This window comes from Odocoileus virginianus, chromosome 17 (genome assembly GCF_023699985.2).
Source record: "Odocoileus virginianus isolate 20LAN1187 ecotype Illinois chromosome 17, Ovbor_1.2, whole genome shotgun sequence".
Taxonomy (NCBI): domain Eukaryota; kingdom Metazoa; phylum Chordata; class Mammalia; order Artiodactyla; family Cervidae; genus Odocoileus; species Odocoileus virginianus.
In genome coordinates this window covers 43,014,204-43,034,335 of record NC_069690.1, presented here as the reverse complement: position 1 = coordinate 43,034,335, position 20,132 = coordinate 43,014,204, and the positions used below count along the sequence as shown (strand labels likewise).

The 20,132-nt window shown below is 46.1% G+C and overlaps 1 protein-coding gene across 3 annotated transcripts in view; it reads left to right on the top strand.

Annotated features, from left to right (window-relative positions):
• Positions 1-20,132, top strand: part of ITGB3 (integrin subunit beta 3) — a 62,804-nt gene that overhangs the window by 22,523 nt on the left and 20,149 nt on the right. For 2 of the 3 annotated variants that reach the window (XR_011492352.1, XM_070479584.1), the window contains exons 3-10: positions 8,643-8,838; positions 10,249-10,501; positions 12,439-12,601; positions 13,238-13,399; positions 15,717-15,812; positions 16,224-16,313; positions 17,019-17,158; positions 18,696-19,120. Coding sequence is in view for 2 of the 3 variants with exons in the window: in XM_070479584.1 (XP_070335685.1) it covers positions 8,643-8,838; positions 10,249-10,501; positions 12,439-12,601; positions 13,238-13,399; positions 15,717-15,812; positions 16,224-16,313; positions 17,019-17,158; positions 18,696-19,120 (1,525 nt within the window). In the remaining variant the exon portion in view is untranslated. Of the gene's footprint in view, positions 1-8,642; positions 8,839-9,135; positions 9,184-10,248; positions 10,502-12,438; positions 12,602-13,237; positions 13,400-15,716; positions 15,813-16,223; positions 16,314-17,018; positions 17,159-18,695; positions 19,121-20,132 lie in introns of those variants that run through there. The other variant, XM_070479585.1, reaches the window with a different exon arrangement.

Below are 20,132 nucleotides of genomic sequence, written 5' to 3'. Positions count from 1 at the left end.
GTGGGGTGTGGTGTGGAGGCCAAGGGCTTGGTGAATGACTACAACTATCTCTCGAGGAGGGAGGAGGGGAGGTGGGATAGCAGAGGAGGCCAGCATGGGGCAACGTTTGTCAACCAGGGAGAGTGGAATCCCAGCCTGTAACCTGAACATGACTGCCATTTCAATTTTTTTCCCTGAGGGCTTCCCCTGCACTGACCAAGTGTAACTGCTGAAAGTGTCTTGGCTGTTGATTTTAAAAACCAAAATGAACCGCCTGGGCCATATTGCCTGTGATTTGTTGAATAATCGACCCTGGAAAACCTTTGGCTTCTGCTTCTCCTACCTTGGCTGTTATAGGCAGGGTTGGCAGTGCCTGCAAAAACAACTGGTTGGGCTGAGCTTTCCCTGGTCCTGCCGGACAGCAGCTCTGGGTGTGGATAGCAAGCACTTGGCTGGGTCTTAGGAAAACATAGCCAATGTGGATGAGTGCAGACTTTTCGGCCCATCTGCATTGGGTGTGTTCTTGGGGGGCTGGATGCTGATATGGGTTGGGGTGGTGTGCTGTCTCTGGACTGTGAATCTAGCAGAGAAGTTGGCCTCACACTGAGATTCAGCTTGTGGTCTTGGCCTTGGTGGCATCATGTAGGGAATTAGAGCTTTCCAAACATGCCTGCTGGTAAGAATCACCTTGGGTGCTTGTTAAATATAAGGATGTCTAGGATGGACCCTGAACCCATTGCATTAGAATGAGTTGTTATTGAATATCAATAACAATAAACTAAAATGCTTTCCTTTTCCGCTCCTTCTTTCTGTTCCCTCCATACCTCTCTCTGTATGTTCAATTTCTTGTCCTCATCAGATGTCAATCAAGAGAACAATTTATTATTGTTAGTTATTATTAATTTATTTGGAGGCATTTGTTAGCTCTCTGGGAGAGGGGAAAGTCACATGATATATTGTTCCTTGCCCTCCAAGAAAAAAGTATGCAGTAATAGTAGTATTGGGGATTTTTCTGGTGGTCCAGTGGCTAAGATACCATGCTCCCAATCCTGGGGACCTGGGTTTGATCCTTGGTCAGGAAACTAGATCCCACATGCTGCAACTACAGATCTCACATGCCGCAAGGAAGTTCGGAGATCCCATTTGCTGCAACTCTGACCCGGCACAGCCAAATCAGTAAATATTTAAAAAATAGTTAAAATGGCAACAGTAGAAAAGAGTTACCTATTTGAATTTATTGTTTCTGTGTGCTAAGTTGCTTTAGTTGTGCCCAACTCTGTGGACTGATGCTGAAGCTGAAGCTTCAACATTTTGGCCACCTGATGGGAAGAACTGACTCGATTGGAAAAGACCCTGATGCTGGGAAAGATTAAAGGCAGGGAGAGAAGGGGACAACAGAGGATGACATGGTTGGATGGTATCACCGGCTCAATGGACATGAGTTTGAGCAAGCTCTGGGAGTTGGTGATGGATAGGGGAGGCAGGTGTGCTGCAGTCCATGGGGTCACAAAGAGTCGGATATGACTGAGTGACTGAACTGAACTGAAGTGTGCAACCCTGTGGACTGTAGACTGCCAGGCTCCTCTGTCCAAGGGATTCTCCAGGCAAGAATACTGAAGTGGGTTGCCATGCCCTCCTCTAGGGGATCTTCCTGACCCATGGATTGAACTGGAGTCTCTTCCATCTCCTGCGTTGGCAGCCCAGTTCTTTACCACTAGCACCACCTGGAAAGTCCTTGTTTATATCAAATCAAAACGACTTGAGTATATAGGACTTACACTGAGATTTTTACATCTTGAAAGTGTTTCCTGTTCACAGTTTTATTTTTTCCCCGACCAGCCCTGTGAAATAAGTAGAATAATGACAGTTATTCACACTATGCTTCCCCAGTTTCTAAAATGGGATTAATGGAGAATGGGACTAACAGCATGTGTCATTCTCCCAGGAGAGGGTGGGAATTCAGCTCACACAGAACGTGGGCTGGAGCCTCCCACCTCTGTGCTCCAACCCTTTCCCTGGGTCTGGGTTATTTTTGCCTTTTTTGTGTAACATCTGGTTTCACTAGGAACTGGAACTTGACTACTCCTCTCTGCCTCCTTCCAGCTTTCTCTCTGAGTCACCTGCATGCATTCCTTCTACCTGCTCAGCCTGGGTTATTAGGACAGGGAATGGAGCCCAAGTGTGTTGAGGTCACTGCCTTGGTGTGCTTCTGGGACAGCAAGCTCTCGGGGAGAGGGTAGCCAAGGAGCAGCCCTGTTAGGTTCCTGACCTCTGATGTCAGCGACCACGGAGGGAGGGGAGGAGACAGTTTTTGTTTCTTAGTGTTTAGATTTCTAAGGAAATTCATAACAAACCATAAGCACTGTCAGCAAGGCTTAGTACTTCAAACTTTCTTCTACTAAACACTTCCTCGTTAGAAAATGGGGGTCAGGAAACCCCCTCCAAAACATTCTCTCCCTTTACCATGCAGCTTGAAGATACCCGACAGCCTTGCAGTTCTCATTGCTTCCTGGGCTCTCCCTTCCCCCTCTCTCTTTCAGCATCTGTCTTAGTCCTGGAAAGGATCAGCAACAGGGCATCTTGGTCCATCCAGTCATTGCCTTTTTTGGAAGGTTTTCTGCCTGGGGCTTTGTGGGCAGCTGGAATCAGAGGTACAGTAGGGAGTTTTGTGAGCAAGAAAGAGACTGCTTCCTGAGAGAGAAGGGTTGGGAGAGATGGGCAGGAGCGGAAAGAATTAGAACACAAAAATGCTGAATGCTCATGAGTTCTCCTCTCTGCCGTTCTGTCCCCGGCTGAGCTAGGGGAATGGGGCAGGATTTTCATCTCTCTGAGACTTGGAGGAGCTGTGAAGTTTTGTAGGATCTTTTGAACCAGGAAAGTTAAGTCTCGTGCGCTGTTTGCTGTTGCTGATGCCGTTTCTCTGCCTCTTACCCCTGAAACTGAGAGAATGAGAAGGAAGCTGCTGGCTTCCGGAAGCTGTTTCCGTGTTTTGCCTGGGCCAGGTTGGTGCTTATGCCATCTGTCTTAGTCTCTTCAGGCTGCTGTAACAAAAATGCCATAGCCACGGTGGCTTAACAATAAACATTTATTTCTGACTATTCTGGAGGCTAGAAAGTCTAAGATTGAGGTATCAGCAAATTCAGCAGCTCCTCACTATGTCCTCAAATGGCAAAAGGGGACAGGGAACTCTTTTTCTTTTTTCCTTCAATTTTTGGCCACACCTCTCAGCATGTGGGATCTTAGTTTCCTGAACAGGGATCAAACTTTCACCCCTTGCTTTGGAAGGTGGAATCTTAACCACTGGACTGCCTGGGAAGTCCTCCAGGGAGCACTCTGGGGCCTCTTTTATAAGGGCACAATACCTTTCATGAGGGCTTCCCCTCATGATCTATCACCTCCCAAGCTCCCACCTCCTAATACCATCATGTTGGTGGTAAGGGTTTAATGTATGAATTCTGAGGGGAGGCAGACATTCAGTCTATAGCATTGTTGGTGTTGTTCATGGTCCCATCCATGTGGGGAAGCCCTTCTGCCTATTAGAGAAGGGCTGGGCAGGAGAGTTCAATTCAGTTAAGCTGCTCAGTCATGTCTGACTCTTTGTGGCCCCATGAACCGCAGCACGCCAGGCCTCCCTGTCCATCACCAACTCCTGGAGTTTACCCAAACTCATGTCCATTAAGTCGGTGATGCCATCCAACCATCTCATCCTCTATCATCCCCTTCTCCTCCTGCCCTCAATCTTTCCCAGCATCAGGGTCTTTTCCAATGAGTCAACTCTTTGCATCAGGTGGCCAAAGTATTGAAGTTTTAGCTTCAACATAGTCCTTCCAATGAACACCCAGGACTGATCTCCTTTAGGATGGACAGGTTGGATCTTGCAGTCCAAGGGACTCTCAAGAGTCTTCTCCAACACCACAGTTCAAAAACATCAATTCTTTGGTGCTCAACTTTCTTTATAGTCCAACTCTCACATCCATACATGACTACTGGAAAAACCATAGCCTTGACTAGATGGAGCTTTGTTGACAAAGTAATGCCTCTGCTTTTTAATATGCTGTCTAGGTTGGTCATAATGTTCCTTCCAAGGAGTAAGTGTCTTTTAATTTCATGGCTGTAGTCACCATCGGCAGTGATTTTGGAGCCCCCCCAAAATAATGTCTGCCACTGTTTCCACTGTTTCCCCATCTATTTGCCATGAAATGATGGGACCAGATGCCATGATCTTCATTTTCTGAATGTTGAGCTCTGAGCCAAATTTTTCACTCTCTTTCACTTTCATCAAAAGGCTCTTTAGTTCTTCTTCACTTTCTGCCATAAGCTTGGTGTCATCTGCATATCTGAAGTTATTGATATTTCTCCCAGCAATCTTGATTCCAGCTTGAGCTTCTTCCAGCCCAGTGTTTCTCATGATGTACTCTGCATATAAGTTAAATAAGCAGGGTGACAATATACAGCTTTGACGTACTCCTTTTCCTATTTGGAACCAGTCTGTTGTTCCATGTCCAATTCTAACTGTTGATTCCTGACCTGCATATAGGTTTCTCAAGAGGCAGGTCAGGTGGTCTGGTATTCCCATCTTTTTCAGAATTTTCCAGTTTGTTGTGATCCACACAGTCAAAGGCTTTGGCATAGTCAATAAAGCAGAAATAGATGTTTTTCTGGAACTCTCTTGCTTTTTCGATGATCCAGCAGATGTTGGCAATTTGGTCTCTGGTTCTTCTTCCTTTTCTAAAACCAGCTTGAACATCTGGAAGTTCATGGTTCATGTATTGCTGAAGCCTGGCTTGGAGAATTTTGAGCATTACTTTACTAGCGTGTGAGATGAGTGCAATTGTGCAGTAGTTTGAGCATTCTTTGGGATTGCCTTTCTTTGGGATTGGAATGAAAACTTAACTTTTCCACTCCTGTGGCCACTGCTGAGTTTTCCACATTTGCTGACTTATTGAGTGCAGCACTTTCACTGCATCATCTTTCAGGATTTGAAATAGCTCAGCTGGAATTCCATCACCTCCACTAGCTTTGTTCGTAGTGATGCTTCCTAAGGCCCACTTGACTTCACATTCCAGGATGTCTAACTCTAGGTGAGTGATCACACCATCATGATTATCTGGGTCATGAAGATCTTTTTTGTACAGTTCTTCTGTGTATTCTTGCCACCTCTTCTGAATATCTTCTGCTTCTGTTAGGTCCATACCATTTCTGTCCTTTATTGAGCCCATCTTTGCATGAAATGTTTCCTTGGTATCTCTAATTTTCTTGAAGAGATCTCTAGTCTTTCCCATTCTATTGTTTTCCTCTATCTCTTTGCATTGATCACTGAGGAAGGCTTTCTTATCTCTCCTTGCTATTCTTTGGCACTCTGCATTAAAATGGGTATATCTTTCCTTTTCCCTTTGCTCTTGCTTCTTTTCACAGCTATTTGTAAGGCCTCTTCAGGCAGGAGAGGGAGAAGGACTTCAAGCATCAGGAGAGGTTTTAGGTTACAGATTCAGGATTTTCTGAATATGGATGGCTCTTTGTGGTTCAGTCTCTCTCCTGGAAACATGGCTTCCAGTCCCCTGAGGGGCTGGGAAGACAGGATGCTACCTATCCATCCCACACCTCCCGCATCCCCATCTAGCATTCTGTTCCCTACTCAGGGCATTCTCAAGTGTGGCTCTTCCCAGGACACTCTATTTCACAGTCCTGATTCTCTGTCTTGATTCCCACTCTACATGGAATGTAATACAACTTACTATTTTATCAGGTTAATCACAGTCAGGCCATCTAGTCAGTATCTCACATCTGCCCTTTCTGAGCTCTGCAACTCTGGGCAAATTACCTAATTTCTCCAAACCTTTGATTTCTTACTTGTTAAGACTGAGCTCCTCATTTGTGAAACCTCCAAGCCTCAGGTTTGTAATTTATAAAAAACCAATAGTTCCAGCATTATAGAACTGTAATCAGAAGGACTGCAATATTCCACGTACAATGCTTCTTACAGGGCCTGACATGCAGTATGTGTGTGTGTGTGTGTTAGTCACTTAGTCATGTCCGACTCTTTGCGACGCCATGGACTGTAGCCTGGCTGTCCATGGGATTCTCCAGGCAAGAATACTGGAGTGGGTCACTGTTTCCTTCTCCAGGGGATCTTCCTGACCCAGGGATCGAACCCAGGTCTCCTGCACTGCTGGCAGATTCTTTACTGTCTGCGCCACCAGGAAAGTTACAGGTCAAAGAGTTTGTGTTGTGTGGTTGTCACTTTAAAACACACAGTGAAAGCCATCGGAGAGGCAAGGCCACTGTTTCTTCTGCAGAGACCACGGTCTGGCTCAGAGGACGTCCCTCCACTCAGGAGTGTGCACCAGCCCCGGACAGCCTCGGGACAAGGGCCTCAGCCCTAGAGGTGGAGGCTGCGGGTGAGCTTGGAGGTGTCTTGGTTCCGCGCGAAAGAGGTCAGGTTTCACTCATTTTAAGAGGTTAATGACATGCAGTACATACTCCGTAAATGTTAACATGAGTTGTTCTGGGATGTCGGTGTGTGTTATTCAGCTGCCTTCTGAATGTGGTGTGAGAGGGGGTGGCTGAGGGTGTGGGGGATCGTTGGACTGAAGGCCTAGATGTTGTGAAATAGGTCTCAGGAGAGGTTTTCTAGCTTTCCAGGCAGTCCCCCCACAAGGCTGGCAAGAATCCCTCGTGGGCTTGTGTCCACACAGTGCTGGCTGAGTTTGCTGCATGTCAGAGGAGGAAGGGACTGAAAGCATCATGTCATCTAAGCCCTCTGACGAGGGTGAATGGGAGAGGGAAACTGAGCCTCAGTGGAGTGAAATGACTTATCTGAGGTCACACGGCTGGTTAGTGGCAGACCTAAGATCGAACCCGTTTACTGATTTCTAGTGTCTTTTCCAATCCCCCTGTTCAGTGCTTGGGTGGAAACACAGACAGAGCTCCAGAGGGTGGTGGGACACATGCCAGGGTGTTTGGAAGGGTGCTCAGCCTGCCCTTTGGCCATTATGAGGGAGGAAGCTCAAAGTGATAGAACGGCTCTGGTTAGTGGCCTAACATCATGGGATTTGCCCAAGCTTGTGAAGTTTATTCTTAATTAATTTATCCAGGAACTATTTATAGCTAACATTTGTCGAGCGCTTACCCTATGGCAGGCACCGTACCCTGTGTTTTACAGGTGCTGCCTTATGTTGTTGTCCCATAGAACATCCTTGTGAATGTGGGGCTGTTATTATTTTCATGTTCTCAAGCAAAGCCTGGAGAGTTGAGGTCTCTTGCCCTAGTGAGTAGCTAGTAAGAGGCAATGCTGAGCTGTGGTCTCTTCTTAGCGCCTACTCTCTGTTCTCTCCCTGTATCCTCCCCTATCACCTTGGTGGTCAGCCTCAGATTGGGTGTTGGGAATAGAGGGGAAAGGAGATACACATAATCCCTGCTCTCATGGGTCTCACACCCCAGCAGTGTCTTAACACAGTGGCTTCCAAACTGTTTTGACCCTGACTTCTAGAAAGAAGTACATCGTCTTTCTTTCTTTCTTTTTTATTGGAGTATAATTGCTTTACAATGTTGTGTTAGTTTTTACTGTATAATGAAGTGAATCAGTTATATATACATTTATCCATTCTCTCTTGGCCTCCGTCCCACCCACTCCTCATTACAGATCACTGAGTTGAGCTTCCTGTGCTTTATGGGTTCCCACTAGCTATCTGTTTTATACATGGTAGTGTAAATGTCAATCCTACTCTCCCACTGTGTCCCACCCTCTGCTTTCCCAGCTGTGTCCGTGTGTCTGTTCTCTATGTTTGCATCTCTATTCCTGCCCTGGAAGTTGGTTCAGCTGTACCATTTTTCTAGATTCTACATATATGCATTGATATATGATATTTGTTTTTCTTTTACTTCACTCTGTATGTCAGGCTCTAGGTCCATCCATATCCCTACAAATGACCCAATTTTGTTTCTTTTTATGTCTGAGTAATATTCCACAGTATATGAATACCATATTTATTATACAGTTTATACCCCACTTCCCAATACATAAACCTTTCACAAAATAATATTTACTTTTACTACTTATATACTTTGATACTTTCTATTCTGTTATGTTGTTGTTTAGTTGCTAAGTTGTTTCTGACTCTGTTGGGACACAGGGGACTGTAGCCCACCAGGCTCCTCTATCCATGGGATTTCCCAGCAAGAATGCTGGAGTGGGTCACTGTTTCATTCTTTCGGCGATCTTCCTGACCCAGTGATCAAATTCATATCTCCTGTGTTGCAGGCAGATCCTTTATAACTGAGCCAGCTGGGAAGTCATTCTGTTATGTTGCATTTTACTTAATTAATGGGTGGTTGAAACCTACTATGTTAATTTTTCTGACCCACAGGTAGGTTGCATTTTACAGTTTGAAAAACGGCTCAATAGGCATCTTATTGTACTGCATCTTCTTACCTGCCAATCCAAGAACAGACACTCACCTAACCTTTCTGATGCCTCAATTTCCCCATTCTGTACAACAGGCCTAGGTACTGTCTTAGGAAGGACCTAACATGTTCATTGATGCTGGTTTAGCTCCAAAGTGCTGGGTAAGCGCTAGGCGGTTGGGAGGTGGTAGAGGCTGCAGGAAGCAGAGAGCCACCACTGGTCTGATCCCAGGACTTGCCCCGGGGCTTCTGTCTTACAGGCGCTGCCTCCAGGTTCGCCCCGCTGTAACCTGAAGGAGAACCTGCTGGAGGATAACTGCGCCCCGGAGTCCATCGAGTTCCCGATCAGCGAGGCCAGAATCCTGGAGGCCAGGCCCCTCAGTGACAAGGGCACTGGAGACAGCTCCCAGATTACCCAAGTCAGTCCCCAGAGGATTGCCCTCCGCCTCCGGCCAGGTAGGGAGCCTGTGGACGTGGCTCACGAGGAAATTGTGGTGGGAAGAGAAGGATGTGGGGGGAGGTGTGAGCAGGAGAAGGGAAGAAAATGGAAGGCTTGGGGACCTGGAGTCCGAAGATCGGAGTTTGAATCTTGGCTTTTCCACAGATTAGCTATTTGACCTTGGGAAAGTTATTTAACCCTGCTAAGACTGTGATGTTTAGTTGCTAGGTCGTGTCCCACTCTGAGTGACCCCATGTAGCCCACCAGGCTCCTGTGTCCATGGGATTTTCCAGGCAAGAGTACTGGAGTGGATTGCCATAAAAATGTCTGTTTCTTCTTTTCCCCAATGCTTGTTTTACCCGGTATATAGCTTTCTCTTGGGACTCAAATGATATATAAGATGAGGAAGCAGTTTATAAGCCCCTTTTCCATGTGAGTTTGAGGCAGGGCCGTGTATAGGGGCAGAGAAAATAGGGGCAGGAGACCTTCGGAGGGGGTAAGGCTTAGGCTAAGAGACAGGCTTTTGGAAGCACTGATATTGACTTTCCAATTCAATTAAGAATTTAAGAGTGTTTTATGTGTGAGGCGTGTGTTGGGTAGTGTGCGACTCAGGGCAGAGTGGAACACGGTTCCTCCCTTTACAGAGTCTGGAATGTAGTAACTGCCAACACTTCTGTGATCCTGGGTGGCAAACCCTTGGGACCCAGGGATTAGACAGATGGGGATTTAGAGACAGTGAAGATTTTAGAATGGAAAAGAAGAGGTTAAAAATAGGAGAGTTAAGAGATTGAAAGAGTAATAGAATTGCAAGGGGAGAGGAAGAGGAACCAGGGCTTTCAAGTTTGGTTTGCTCAAGGAGTTACTTCAGGGAATTCCCTGGTGGTCCAATGGTTAGGTCTTGTCACTTTTACTGTGGTGGCTTGGGTTCAGTCCCTGGTCAGGGAACTAAAATCCCATAAGCCACGTGGCACAGCAAAAAAAAAAAAAAAAAAAAAAAAAAATTGCTTCATCCTAAATATGTCCAAAGGCTTCCCTGATAGCTCAGCTAGTAAAGAATCCAGCTGCAATGCTGGCGACTCTGGTTCAATTCCTGGGTCAGGATGATCCCCTGGAGAAGGGATAGGCTACCCACTCCAGTATTCATGGGCTTCCCTGGTGGCTTAGATGGTTAAGAATCTGCCTGTGGGAGACCTGGGTTTGATTTCTGGGTTGGGAAGATCCCCTGGAGGAGGACACGGCAACCCACTCCAGCATTCTTGCCTGGAGAATCCCTGGACAGAGGAGCCTGGCAGGCTACAGTCCACGGGGTGGCAAAGAGTCGGACACGACTGAGCGACTAAGCACAGCACAGCCCAGCAAATATGTCCAAATCTGCTTAAGTCTTAGAGGAAGAAGAGGAGAAGACTTAACGTCCTTCTGCCTTACAGATGATTCGAAGATTTTCTCCATCCAAGTTCGGCAGGTGGAAGATTACCCTGTGGACATCTACTACTTAATGGACTTATCTTACTCCATGAAGGATGACCTGCGGAACATCCAGAACCTGGGTACCAAGCTGGCCTCCCAGATGCGTAAGCTCACCAGTAACCTGCGGATTGGCTTCGGGGCCTTTGTGGACAAGCCCGTGTCACCATACATGTATATTTCTCCACCAGAGGCCATCAGAAACCCTTGCTATGAGTAAGTCTCTCCTGTAGAAGCCAGGATAGCATCTCTTCCCATTGCCCCAGATATGCCCAAGTCCTGCTTCTTATTTCTACCTCCAGGTTGGCTTTGTTGGCTGCCTTCTGGCCAAATTGTTTCTCCTCTTTACCAACGTCTCCCTGTCTGGCAAGCAGGCCAACTCACTTACTGTGTTGACAGTTAATAATAAACCAAAATTGTTAATAAGATAAATAAAGCTATTTGGAGACCTAGAAAGGAAATTCATTAGCTTCCCAGTCTAGGTCACAAATAGATAGTAGACAAGAGAGAATAAAAGAGAAATGAGACCAAACGTAGAGAGAGAACTTTATGGATAAGTAAATAGAGGAGTTATGATTTCAGAATGTTGATTCCATTGTTATTGTCCTCCCTATCTAGAAGATGGGTTCTACAGAGTTAAAATGCAAAGAAATAAGTCCTAGAGGAATATAAAAGAGTGGAAATGATATTTATTGAACCTTCTAGCATAAATTGATGTGTCCCTACTTTGAGACATTGGCTTACAACTGAATGGTTTATTTATTTAATTGGTGGAGAGACTATGCAAATTCATGGATTATAATTTAAAATGATGGTTATCAAGTCTGACAGGGTATGGCTTTACTTTTTAGATTTGAGAGTTATGTGGGTTGTAAGTTTACCCAGTAAGGATGTCAACCATGATTTAAAGAAATAAACCAATAGACTGGGGACAGAAATGCTCTGTTTGACACAGATCTATCAATTTATTGATAGTTCAGAGACATAAAGTTATTGATGAATTTTTGCTTATTGTTATGTTAATGTTACTTTAGAGAAGTGTTGAGTATAATGTGTTACCAATAGCAATCAGAGCCTCACTCTGATCTAAGAACCTTCCCCATGTTAACTCACTTAAACCTCACAACTAAAAGACGCTTGCTCCTTGGAAGAAAAGCTACGACAAACCTAGACAGTGTATTAAAAACAAGAGACATTACTTTGCCAACAAAGGTCCATATAGTCAAAAAATTCTGTGTAATCAAAGCTATGGTTTTTCCAGTAGTCATGTATGGATATGAGAGTTGGTTCATAAAGAAAGCTGAGTGCCAGAGAATTGATACTTTCAAACTGTGGTGTTGGAGAAGACTCTTGAGAGTCCTTTGGACAGTAAGGAGATCAAACCTGTCAATCCTAAAGGAAATCAGTCCTGAATATTCACTGGAAGGACTGATGCTGAAGCTCCAATACTTTGGCCGTCTGATGCGAAGAGCTGACTCATTGGGAAAGACCGTGTTGCTGGGAAAGATTGAAGGCAGGAGAAGGGGACAAAGGGGATTTGATGGTTGGATGGCATCACTGACTCAATGGATATGAGTTTGAGCAAGCTCTGGGAGTTGGTGGTGGACAGGGAAGCCTGGTGTGCTGCAGTCCATGGGGTTGCAAAGAGTTGGACACGACTGAGCGACTGAACAATAAGGCTTCACAACAACCCTTACTAGCTATCATGTCCTCATTTGTTTTACAGGTTAGGTGTAGAGAAGCTTGCCTAGGATTCCATGACTAGTAAGTCAAGGAACTGGGATTTGAATCAAGGCAGTCTGGTTCCACAGTTCACTCTCTTATCCTTTGAGCTAGGTGGAGGTTAGTTCAATGTGATGCCTAAGTAATTTGAAGGGTTTAGAGTCTAAACTCTGGATAATTCTAGCTGCATAGAACTGGACTGGGCATACCACTTTCCACATCTCTCTCCCTCTTTTCCCTCCCCACTCCCCAGGCAGTCTTTTCTCCACCCCTATCCCTGGCTACACCACATGGCATGTGGGATCCCTTAGTTCCCCGACCAGGGATCGAACCTGCATTCCTTGTATTGGAAGCACTGGACTGCCAGGGAAGTCCCCCTCCCTGCAATCTTTTGTCAGGTGTCTGTTTAAATCATCTCCTTCCCTCCCCAGTATGAAGGCTACCTGTTTGCCCATGTTCGGCTACAAACACGTGCTGACACTAACTGACCAGGTGACCCGCTTCAATGAGGAGGTGAAGAAGCAGAGTGTGTCGCGGAACCGAGATGCACCAGAGGGTGGCTTTGATGCCATCATGCAGGCTACTGTCTGTGATGTGAGTTTGGAGGATGTGGAGCGCCAGGTGTGGTTGGTGCAGATCAAAATGGGGAGGAAGTGGCTCAACGGTGGGGATTTCTGGGTGAAATACAAGATAGGAACTAAGCAGAGCTTTGTACAGTATGAGCAACATGTTGCTGCTGATAAACAACCTCTGCTTGTATTTGCTCCCTGGCCAGAGCTGATATTTTTTTTGAACCTTAGGGGACCCAGGTGCTTACTGGGGAGAGCATCTCCCCACCATCTCTGGAAGTGTATCCGAGTCCAGGCTGGGCTCACTTAACCTCAGCAAAGTGGGCAGATGTTCAGGCAAGATTTCTTCTAGCCCAGCCCAGCTCTGCAGATGCAGGTGGGTTTTTGGATAGGCCATGTGATTCTCATTGAAGAAGTTCTATTTGGAGATGAAGTAGGTGTCTTTCAGCTGCTTGAACTAGTGAGCTCTGAGACTGTTTTTCTAAGAGAACAGAAACTGCTGAGTTGGAAAGCTCCAGCTTGTGTTCCAAGGACTGGGACTGAGGCCATTCTCCAGCCCATGTCTAGCCCTTCAGATTAGGAACTCCTTGGGTCTTTGTTTTGTACCAGTGACATAGCTAAAGTTGCTGTCTTTCACCTTTTTTTTTTTTTTTTTAAACAGGAGAAGATTGGCTGGAGGAATGATGCCTCCCACTTGCTGGTGTTTACCACTGATGCCAAGACCCATATAGCGCTGGATGGAAGGCTGGCAGGCATCGTCCAGCCCAATGATGGGCAGTGTCATGTGGGCAGTGACAACCATTATTCTGCCTCCACCACCATGGTGAGATTCTTTTTTCCACTTATGGTTCCTATTCACTATGGCCAGGACTGCCCTAACTCAGGCAGAGTCTTTGTGTATGAAATGAAATATGAAGATGACAGGTCTTCCTTTGGGCAAGATGCAGGGCTCTTTGCAGCCTGTCTTCGTCCAGGGTACAACCTGCACAACCATTAAAGGTGGTCCTGGCTGGGGTCAGTGTTACTGATACCCCCACTGCCTCCAGCACCAGCCTGCAGCATTGTGGCATCCAGAATGGACCTAGAGGACTTTTACATGTTCAGCTGGAAAGCAGGGCCATCCTGTAATTGTGTACAAATTAGCCCCCTCTTGGAGCATCATGCTCTCTGTGGTTATTGGAAGAAGACAGAGCAAAAAGAGACAAAGACTGGCAAACCATGGTGAGGCAGTCCTGTGAGGAAAGGATAAAGGGCTCAGTGTCATTTAGTTGGAATACAAGGGCTAAAGGATGGTTTAGCTGATACATGAGAAGACTTTTTAAAGTTAAAAACTAAAAAATTATTATTATTATTTTAAATATGGAAAATCATTAAAGATATTTTATTTATTTATTTGGCTGCATTGGGTCTTAGTTGCAGCACTTAGATCTTCGATTTTCATTGCAGCATGTGAACTCTTAGTTGCAGCATGTGGGATCTTAGTTCCTTGACCAGGGATTGAACCCAGGGCCCCTGCATGGAGAGCCTGGAATCCTAGCCATTGAACCACCAGGGCAGTCCCAAGAAGACTTTTTTTTTTTAATTTTTTTTTTTTTTGAGGTGACATTGGTTTATAACATTATATGTTTCATGGTGTACATCAGTATCTTTTTACTTCTGCATACACTACACCATGCTTACCACTCCAAATTTAGTTTCCACCTGTCACCATACAGTAGATCCTCTTTACCCATTTCATCCTCCTCCACCCCTTCCCCTCTGGTAGCCACTACTCTGTATGAGAAGACTTCTTAGAAATTGTTTTCTATGTCCACAGAAGGTAAAACAAAGGAAAGCAGTTTACATGGAAACAGGAGAAATTGCAGTAAATCATAAAGAAAATGTACAGACCTGCAGAATACTGATACTCTGAGTATATAGGGGGAGCTGTGAACTCTTCATTTCTTAAAGACAATATAGCAACTACTCCATCTAGGTGGCTTAAATGTACACCTATGTAAAGGCAGGAACCTGAGTTTCACAATCTCATGAGCTCCCTGAAAGGTCTAGGATTCCAGAGACATGTTCATAATTTGTCAGCACTGCCTTTTTGGCTTGAGTTTTTGATATCAGCCATATGCAGGTTGAGCACTACCAAGCAATGGGTGAGTCTATAATGACTGACATCTAGTCTTTGCAGGGCCTTGGGGCTTCCCCAGTGTCTCAGTGGTAAAGAACCCACCTGCGATGCAGGAGACGCAGGAGACATGGGTTCGATCCCTGGATTGGGAAGATCCCTTGGAGGAGAGTATGGCAACCCTTTCCAGTATTCTTGCCTGGAGAATTCCATGGATGGAGGAGCCTGGCGGGTTACAGTCCAATGGGGTAGAAAAGAATTAGACACAACTGAAGCGACTGAACACATACATACTAGGCATGCCCTTACCGGGGTTGGAGAGTGTTAACAAGACTATATAATGTCCTTCTCTTAAAGAGGTTTTGGTTTAGTCAAGAAGATATGGTACCAATAACAGAAGGTGCATGATTAATGCTAACTAGGTGAAACAGTTGATAAAGGCTTTAGGTATTCAAAAGAAAAGCTCATCGTGAACTGGGGTGGTCAAGGAACGCCTCCTGGAGAAGGTGAGACCTGAGCTGGATCCTAAGGAAGGAGGAGGATTAACAAAAAGAAGTCCACTTTAGGTGGGAGAAAGACAGGGGGCCAGATCAGTGGTGAGTGAAAAGGGGAGAGAGGTTGCATGATGACTGGAAAGGAAAGTTGAGATCACGTGGCAGAGTACTGTGAGCACCAAGCCAAGGCATTTGTCAGGAGCCACAAAACAGGAGTACGCTTCAAAACGACGAGGCCTGGTGCTACCTGGTCCAGAAAGCTGCTCCTTGGTGTGGATGCTTCAAATCTAAGTAGGAAGAAAGAGACGTTTAGTTTTGATACCACAAGCCTGTATCTCTTCATCTATCCCGGGTTCACACCTGAGTTTGTGTTTGCCTCTCATTGTCATGGGGTGAAAAAGTTGAAGCCCCACCACTGTCTGGGCCATCGCCCAAATCAACCAAGGTTGATTCTAAGGTTTAGAATCCAGGGATGTATGTGAATAGACTTCTTACTTCTTAACTAATCTCCACATCCTCCCTTTTTACAGGATTATCCCTCCTTGGGGCTGATGACTGAGAAGCTATCCCAGAAAAACATCAATTTGATTTTTGCAGTGACTGAAAGTGTAGTCAATCTCTACCAGGTGACTATACCTTCGGGGCTTCCTGGAGTGGGAGTGGGCTCTGTGATGGGTGGACCTATCTCAGGGAATCAACCCAGACTACCTTTGGCCATGGTCCCCAATCAGAAAAGACCTGGGAGCTAATGATTACTTTTGGTGAACCTCTCTCCTCTAACCTTGAACCTAGCAGGGTGGGTGTGTTGACGTTTGCAGTGGTGGAGGGGAGTAATTTGGTGGGAAGAGGGGTGTGAGAGGTTCTCTGTAATTTTTCTCAGGGCTGAAAAACTGCTAGATATATTCCTGGCAGTGATAAGTAAAATATCCCATCCCTCCCTCAATTTTTGTTTCAAGACCCTCCATCTGTTTGGGGAGGGCTTTTGGAGACCACCACCTTTATCAGTTGTCCCTAGACATCTTTGTCTTCTTTTCTAGAACTACAGTGAGCTCATCCCAGGGACCACAGTGGGAGTTCTGTCTACTGATTCCAGCAATGTTCTCCAGCTCATTGTGGATGCTTATGGGGTAAGTGTCTTACACTGGGCATGGACCTGCTAAGAGTCCATTGCACTTGGCATTACCCGGGAGGCCTCAGATTTGGGAGTCCTGGCAGCTAGTCCACCATGCAGCCTTGACTGCCTTCTTCTTGTTCTTCCAGAGGCTAGGTGATAGGCAGCACTGGGAGGAATGCAGCCTTCTGCAACAGAAATGGCTCAAGAAGGGATGGAGGGAGCCATAGGAACAACAGGGGAACTGCTTAGAGAAGGTGAAATGGAAAGAGACAATGGGGATGATGTTAAGAAGCGGGGCCCTGAAACTGGGAGTGGGTTCAGGCTGAGGGAGAGCTGGGCTCCAACAACAGAGGGAAGAGGGAGCTGAATTATGGGGAATGTGAGGCTGATGAAAAATTCAGTAGAAAGTAGTACTACCCAAGGTGACCAGTATCAGCACTCCTTTCTTGCAAGTCCATGAGGCCTGCAGGAGGGCACAGCCGGTTTCGATTTTACCCAGACTCAGACACAAGTGGAGAAAGAGCGCGAGCAGGTCTTGGGCTGGAAGGTTAGTAGGATAGAAGCTCCTAGGGACGCTGTGGCAGCTGAGGTGGACCTCAGCATTTAGCAGGGCAGGTGAGTCCAGGGCCACCTGGTGGTTTTTGCTTGGGATGTAATTGGCCCCTACTTATGTCCTCTCAGCCTGTTTTCTGACCTTCTTTTGCCCTTTCTTGCTCAGAAAATCCGCTCGAAAGTAGAGCTGGAAGTGCGCGACCTCCCCGAGGAGCTGTCCTTATCCTTCAACGCCACATGTCTCAACAACGAAGTCATCCCAGGCCTGAAGTCTTGTGTCGGACTCAAGATTGGAGACACGGTGAGGTGGGCTGGACGGGGCAGCGCTGCGGCTGTGCCCCGGAACCTCTGTGGGCACCCACCCCTTCCCTGTACTTTCTTCCTGAGCGTCCTGGCAAGTCAGATGTAACGGAGCTGCCAGCCTTTGCCTCCGAGGCTTCTGTTAGCTAAACCTTTCTCCGTTAAGTAACTTCCCCATCAGGATTTTTAAAAACTTGCGTTTGGTGACTGTTTATGCACAGTCGATTGCAAATGATAATATTTCTTGCCTTCAGCCCTTTACTAGTTTCCACCCTCCTCTAAGGTAATGCCTTTCTTTGCTTTGCAACGTAAAATGGAAATGTCATCTGTGAATATTTATTGAGCCCTGACTTCATGCCAGGCATTGTCCTAGCTGCTGAAGATTTGGCAGCAAACGGAATAGGTGAAAATACCCACCATCATGGAATTTCAGAATGCAAATGTTCATTTTGCCTCCTTAGTCCCTCTGCGGCTTTCCTTCCCTAGTGGTTGGTTCTCCTCGGCTTCTGCCTTAGGGGAGAGGGATGGTGAAAGGGGTGGGAAGAAAAGAGGGGCTTATCTATAGTTATATCATCCATGTCTATATCATTTAATGTCTATATGTCTATCTGCATCCATCTATCCCTCTTTCTGTCTATATTCTAGGCTCATGTGCACACACCCTAGTGAGAAATATTGGCCTGAAACATGTTTGATTGCACAAGTGATGAAATGTTATGTGGAAATTGAACAGGGAGCTCCCTGGTGGTCTAGTGGTTATCACTCTGTGCTTCCACTGCAGGGCGCATGGTTTCGATCCCTGGTTGGGGAATTAAGGTCTTGCATGCTGCAAGGCGGGACCAAAATAAGTAAATAAATAAAAATAAAGAGATTGAATAGTAGACCTTGAGCCTGTGTTGGCCACTACGTGACACTGTATGGGTTAGGGTTAGGGTTACCATTGTTGTTTAGTTGCTGTCATGTCTGATTCTTTTGTGACCCCATTGAGTGTAGCCTGCCAGATTCCTCTGTCCATGGGATTTTCCAGGCAAGAATACTGAAGTGGGTTGCCATTTCCTTCTCCAGGAGATCTTCTCCACCCAAGGATTGAACCCATGTCTCTTGCATCTCCTGTATTGGCAGGCAGATTCTTTACCACTGAGCAACCTGGGAAGCCCCAGTGTTACCATACAATGCCACAAAATAGTGCTTTGTGTACCTTGATATTATGTAATCAGCTAGCTTAGTTGGCCAAGGCAGAGTGTTTATAAGATCATAGGTTCTGCTCTGCTTGAACTGCTTTATTTACCTTTTTTAAAAAAAGCTGTCTCGTGATTATAAGTCATGTCTGCACCCAGCCAGCAGGTCACAATGGCACCAGGCTCTTGCTTTGGCTTTGCAGACCCTGGTAGTGACAAAGCTGAGGAACTTTGGCTTGCAGGGGACAGGACACCCAGTTTGAATATTCCTGGGCAGGGCAGGGAACAGCTTCTTTCCCTCTAGGGCTGGAGTGTCAACAGGGTCCCCTGTGCCTGAACACGATCTTACTTTGCATCCAGGTGAGCTTCAGCATTGAGGCCAAAGTGCGTGGCTGCCCCCAGAAGAAGGAGAAGTCCTTCACCATCAAGCCTGTGGGCTTCAAAGACAGCCTCACCGTGCAGGTCACTTTCGACTGTGACTGTGCCTGCCAGGCCGAGGCTGAGCCTCATAGCCCCCGCTGCAACAATGGCAATGGGACCTTTGAGTGTGGGGTGTGCCGCTGTGGGCCTGGCTGGTTGGGGTCCCAGTGCGAGTGCTCGGAAGAGGACTACCGCCCCTCGCAGCAGGACGAGTGCAGCCCCCGGGAGGGCCAGCCCATCTGCAGCCAGCGGGGCGAGTGTCTCTGTGGCCAGTGCGTCTGCCACAGCAGTGACTTTGGCAAGATCACGGGCAAGTACTGCGAGTGTGATGACTTCTCCTGTGTCCGCTACAAGGGGGAGATGTGCTCAGGTGAGTGGAATTGCACATGCCTTCCATCCTGGTACCCACACACACTCACGCATTTGCAGCCTCTGGAAATGGATGCAGGGTAGGGCTTGAGGTGGGCACAGGGTGGCTCGGGCAGAGGGAGCCGATGGTGTTCCACTCCAAGGGCAGGAAACAGAAGCGAGGTTCTCTTTCATCCCCCTCAGCTCCCTCTGTCCTTTCTCGAGGGACACAAGGAAACTAGTGTCTGCTTTCAGGGGGCTTCTCTCTTAAAAGAGGGTGGGAAAGAGTGGGGAAAATTGAAAGTGAAGATAGTTTTTTTTCTTTTCTCTCATCTGCCCCTCAGCTCACATTTTAAGTCACTGGTTTCTAATCTTTTTGAGGATATAAATCAACCCCTTTTTTACATTAAAAAAGTTTTTTTTTTCTTGGCCACACCATGAGGTATCTTAGTTTAGTTCTTTGACTAGGGTTGAAACTTGCCCCCCTCCCCTACATTGGAAGGGTGGAGTCTTAACCACTGGACCACCAGGAAAGTCCTCCAACCCTTTTTTTACTTAAAAAAACACCCAAAACCACTGACTAATGATAATTAAAATTTTAGTATACATAGATTTGGAAACTACATGATGTCAGAATATGTAGTGAAGTTAGTAATTATTTAACATGAATTTATTTTTTCATCACACAACATGTGGAAAACAAGTAGTGTCTTTACAAGATATTGGAGCACATTTAATGAGCCAGTACACTTAGGAGAGTGACTGAAAAATAGTAAGCTCTTATTAAGTGTTGGTACTATTTTATTATCACTGTTGGTATATTATTATTTTTTGTACTCTAGATCGCTACAGTCCAAAATGGTGGCTATTTTAAATGAATCAAGTTTAATTAAAGCTTAAGTACAAAGTTTAAATTGAATTAAATTTAAAAAAATTAGTTTCTGTGTTCCTCAGGAACCATGTATAGCTAGTTGCCACCCTATTGCATAGCACAGATGTTTCTTGGGGGTGCTGCCACAGACAGTCCCAGACTG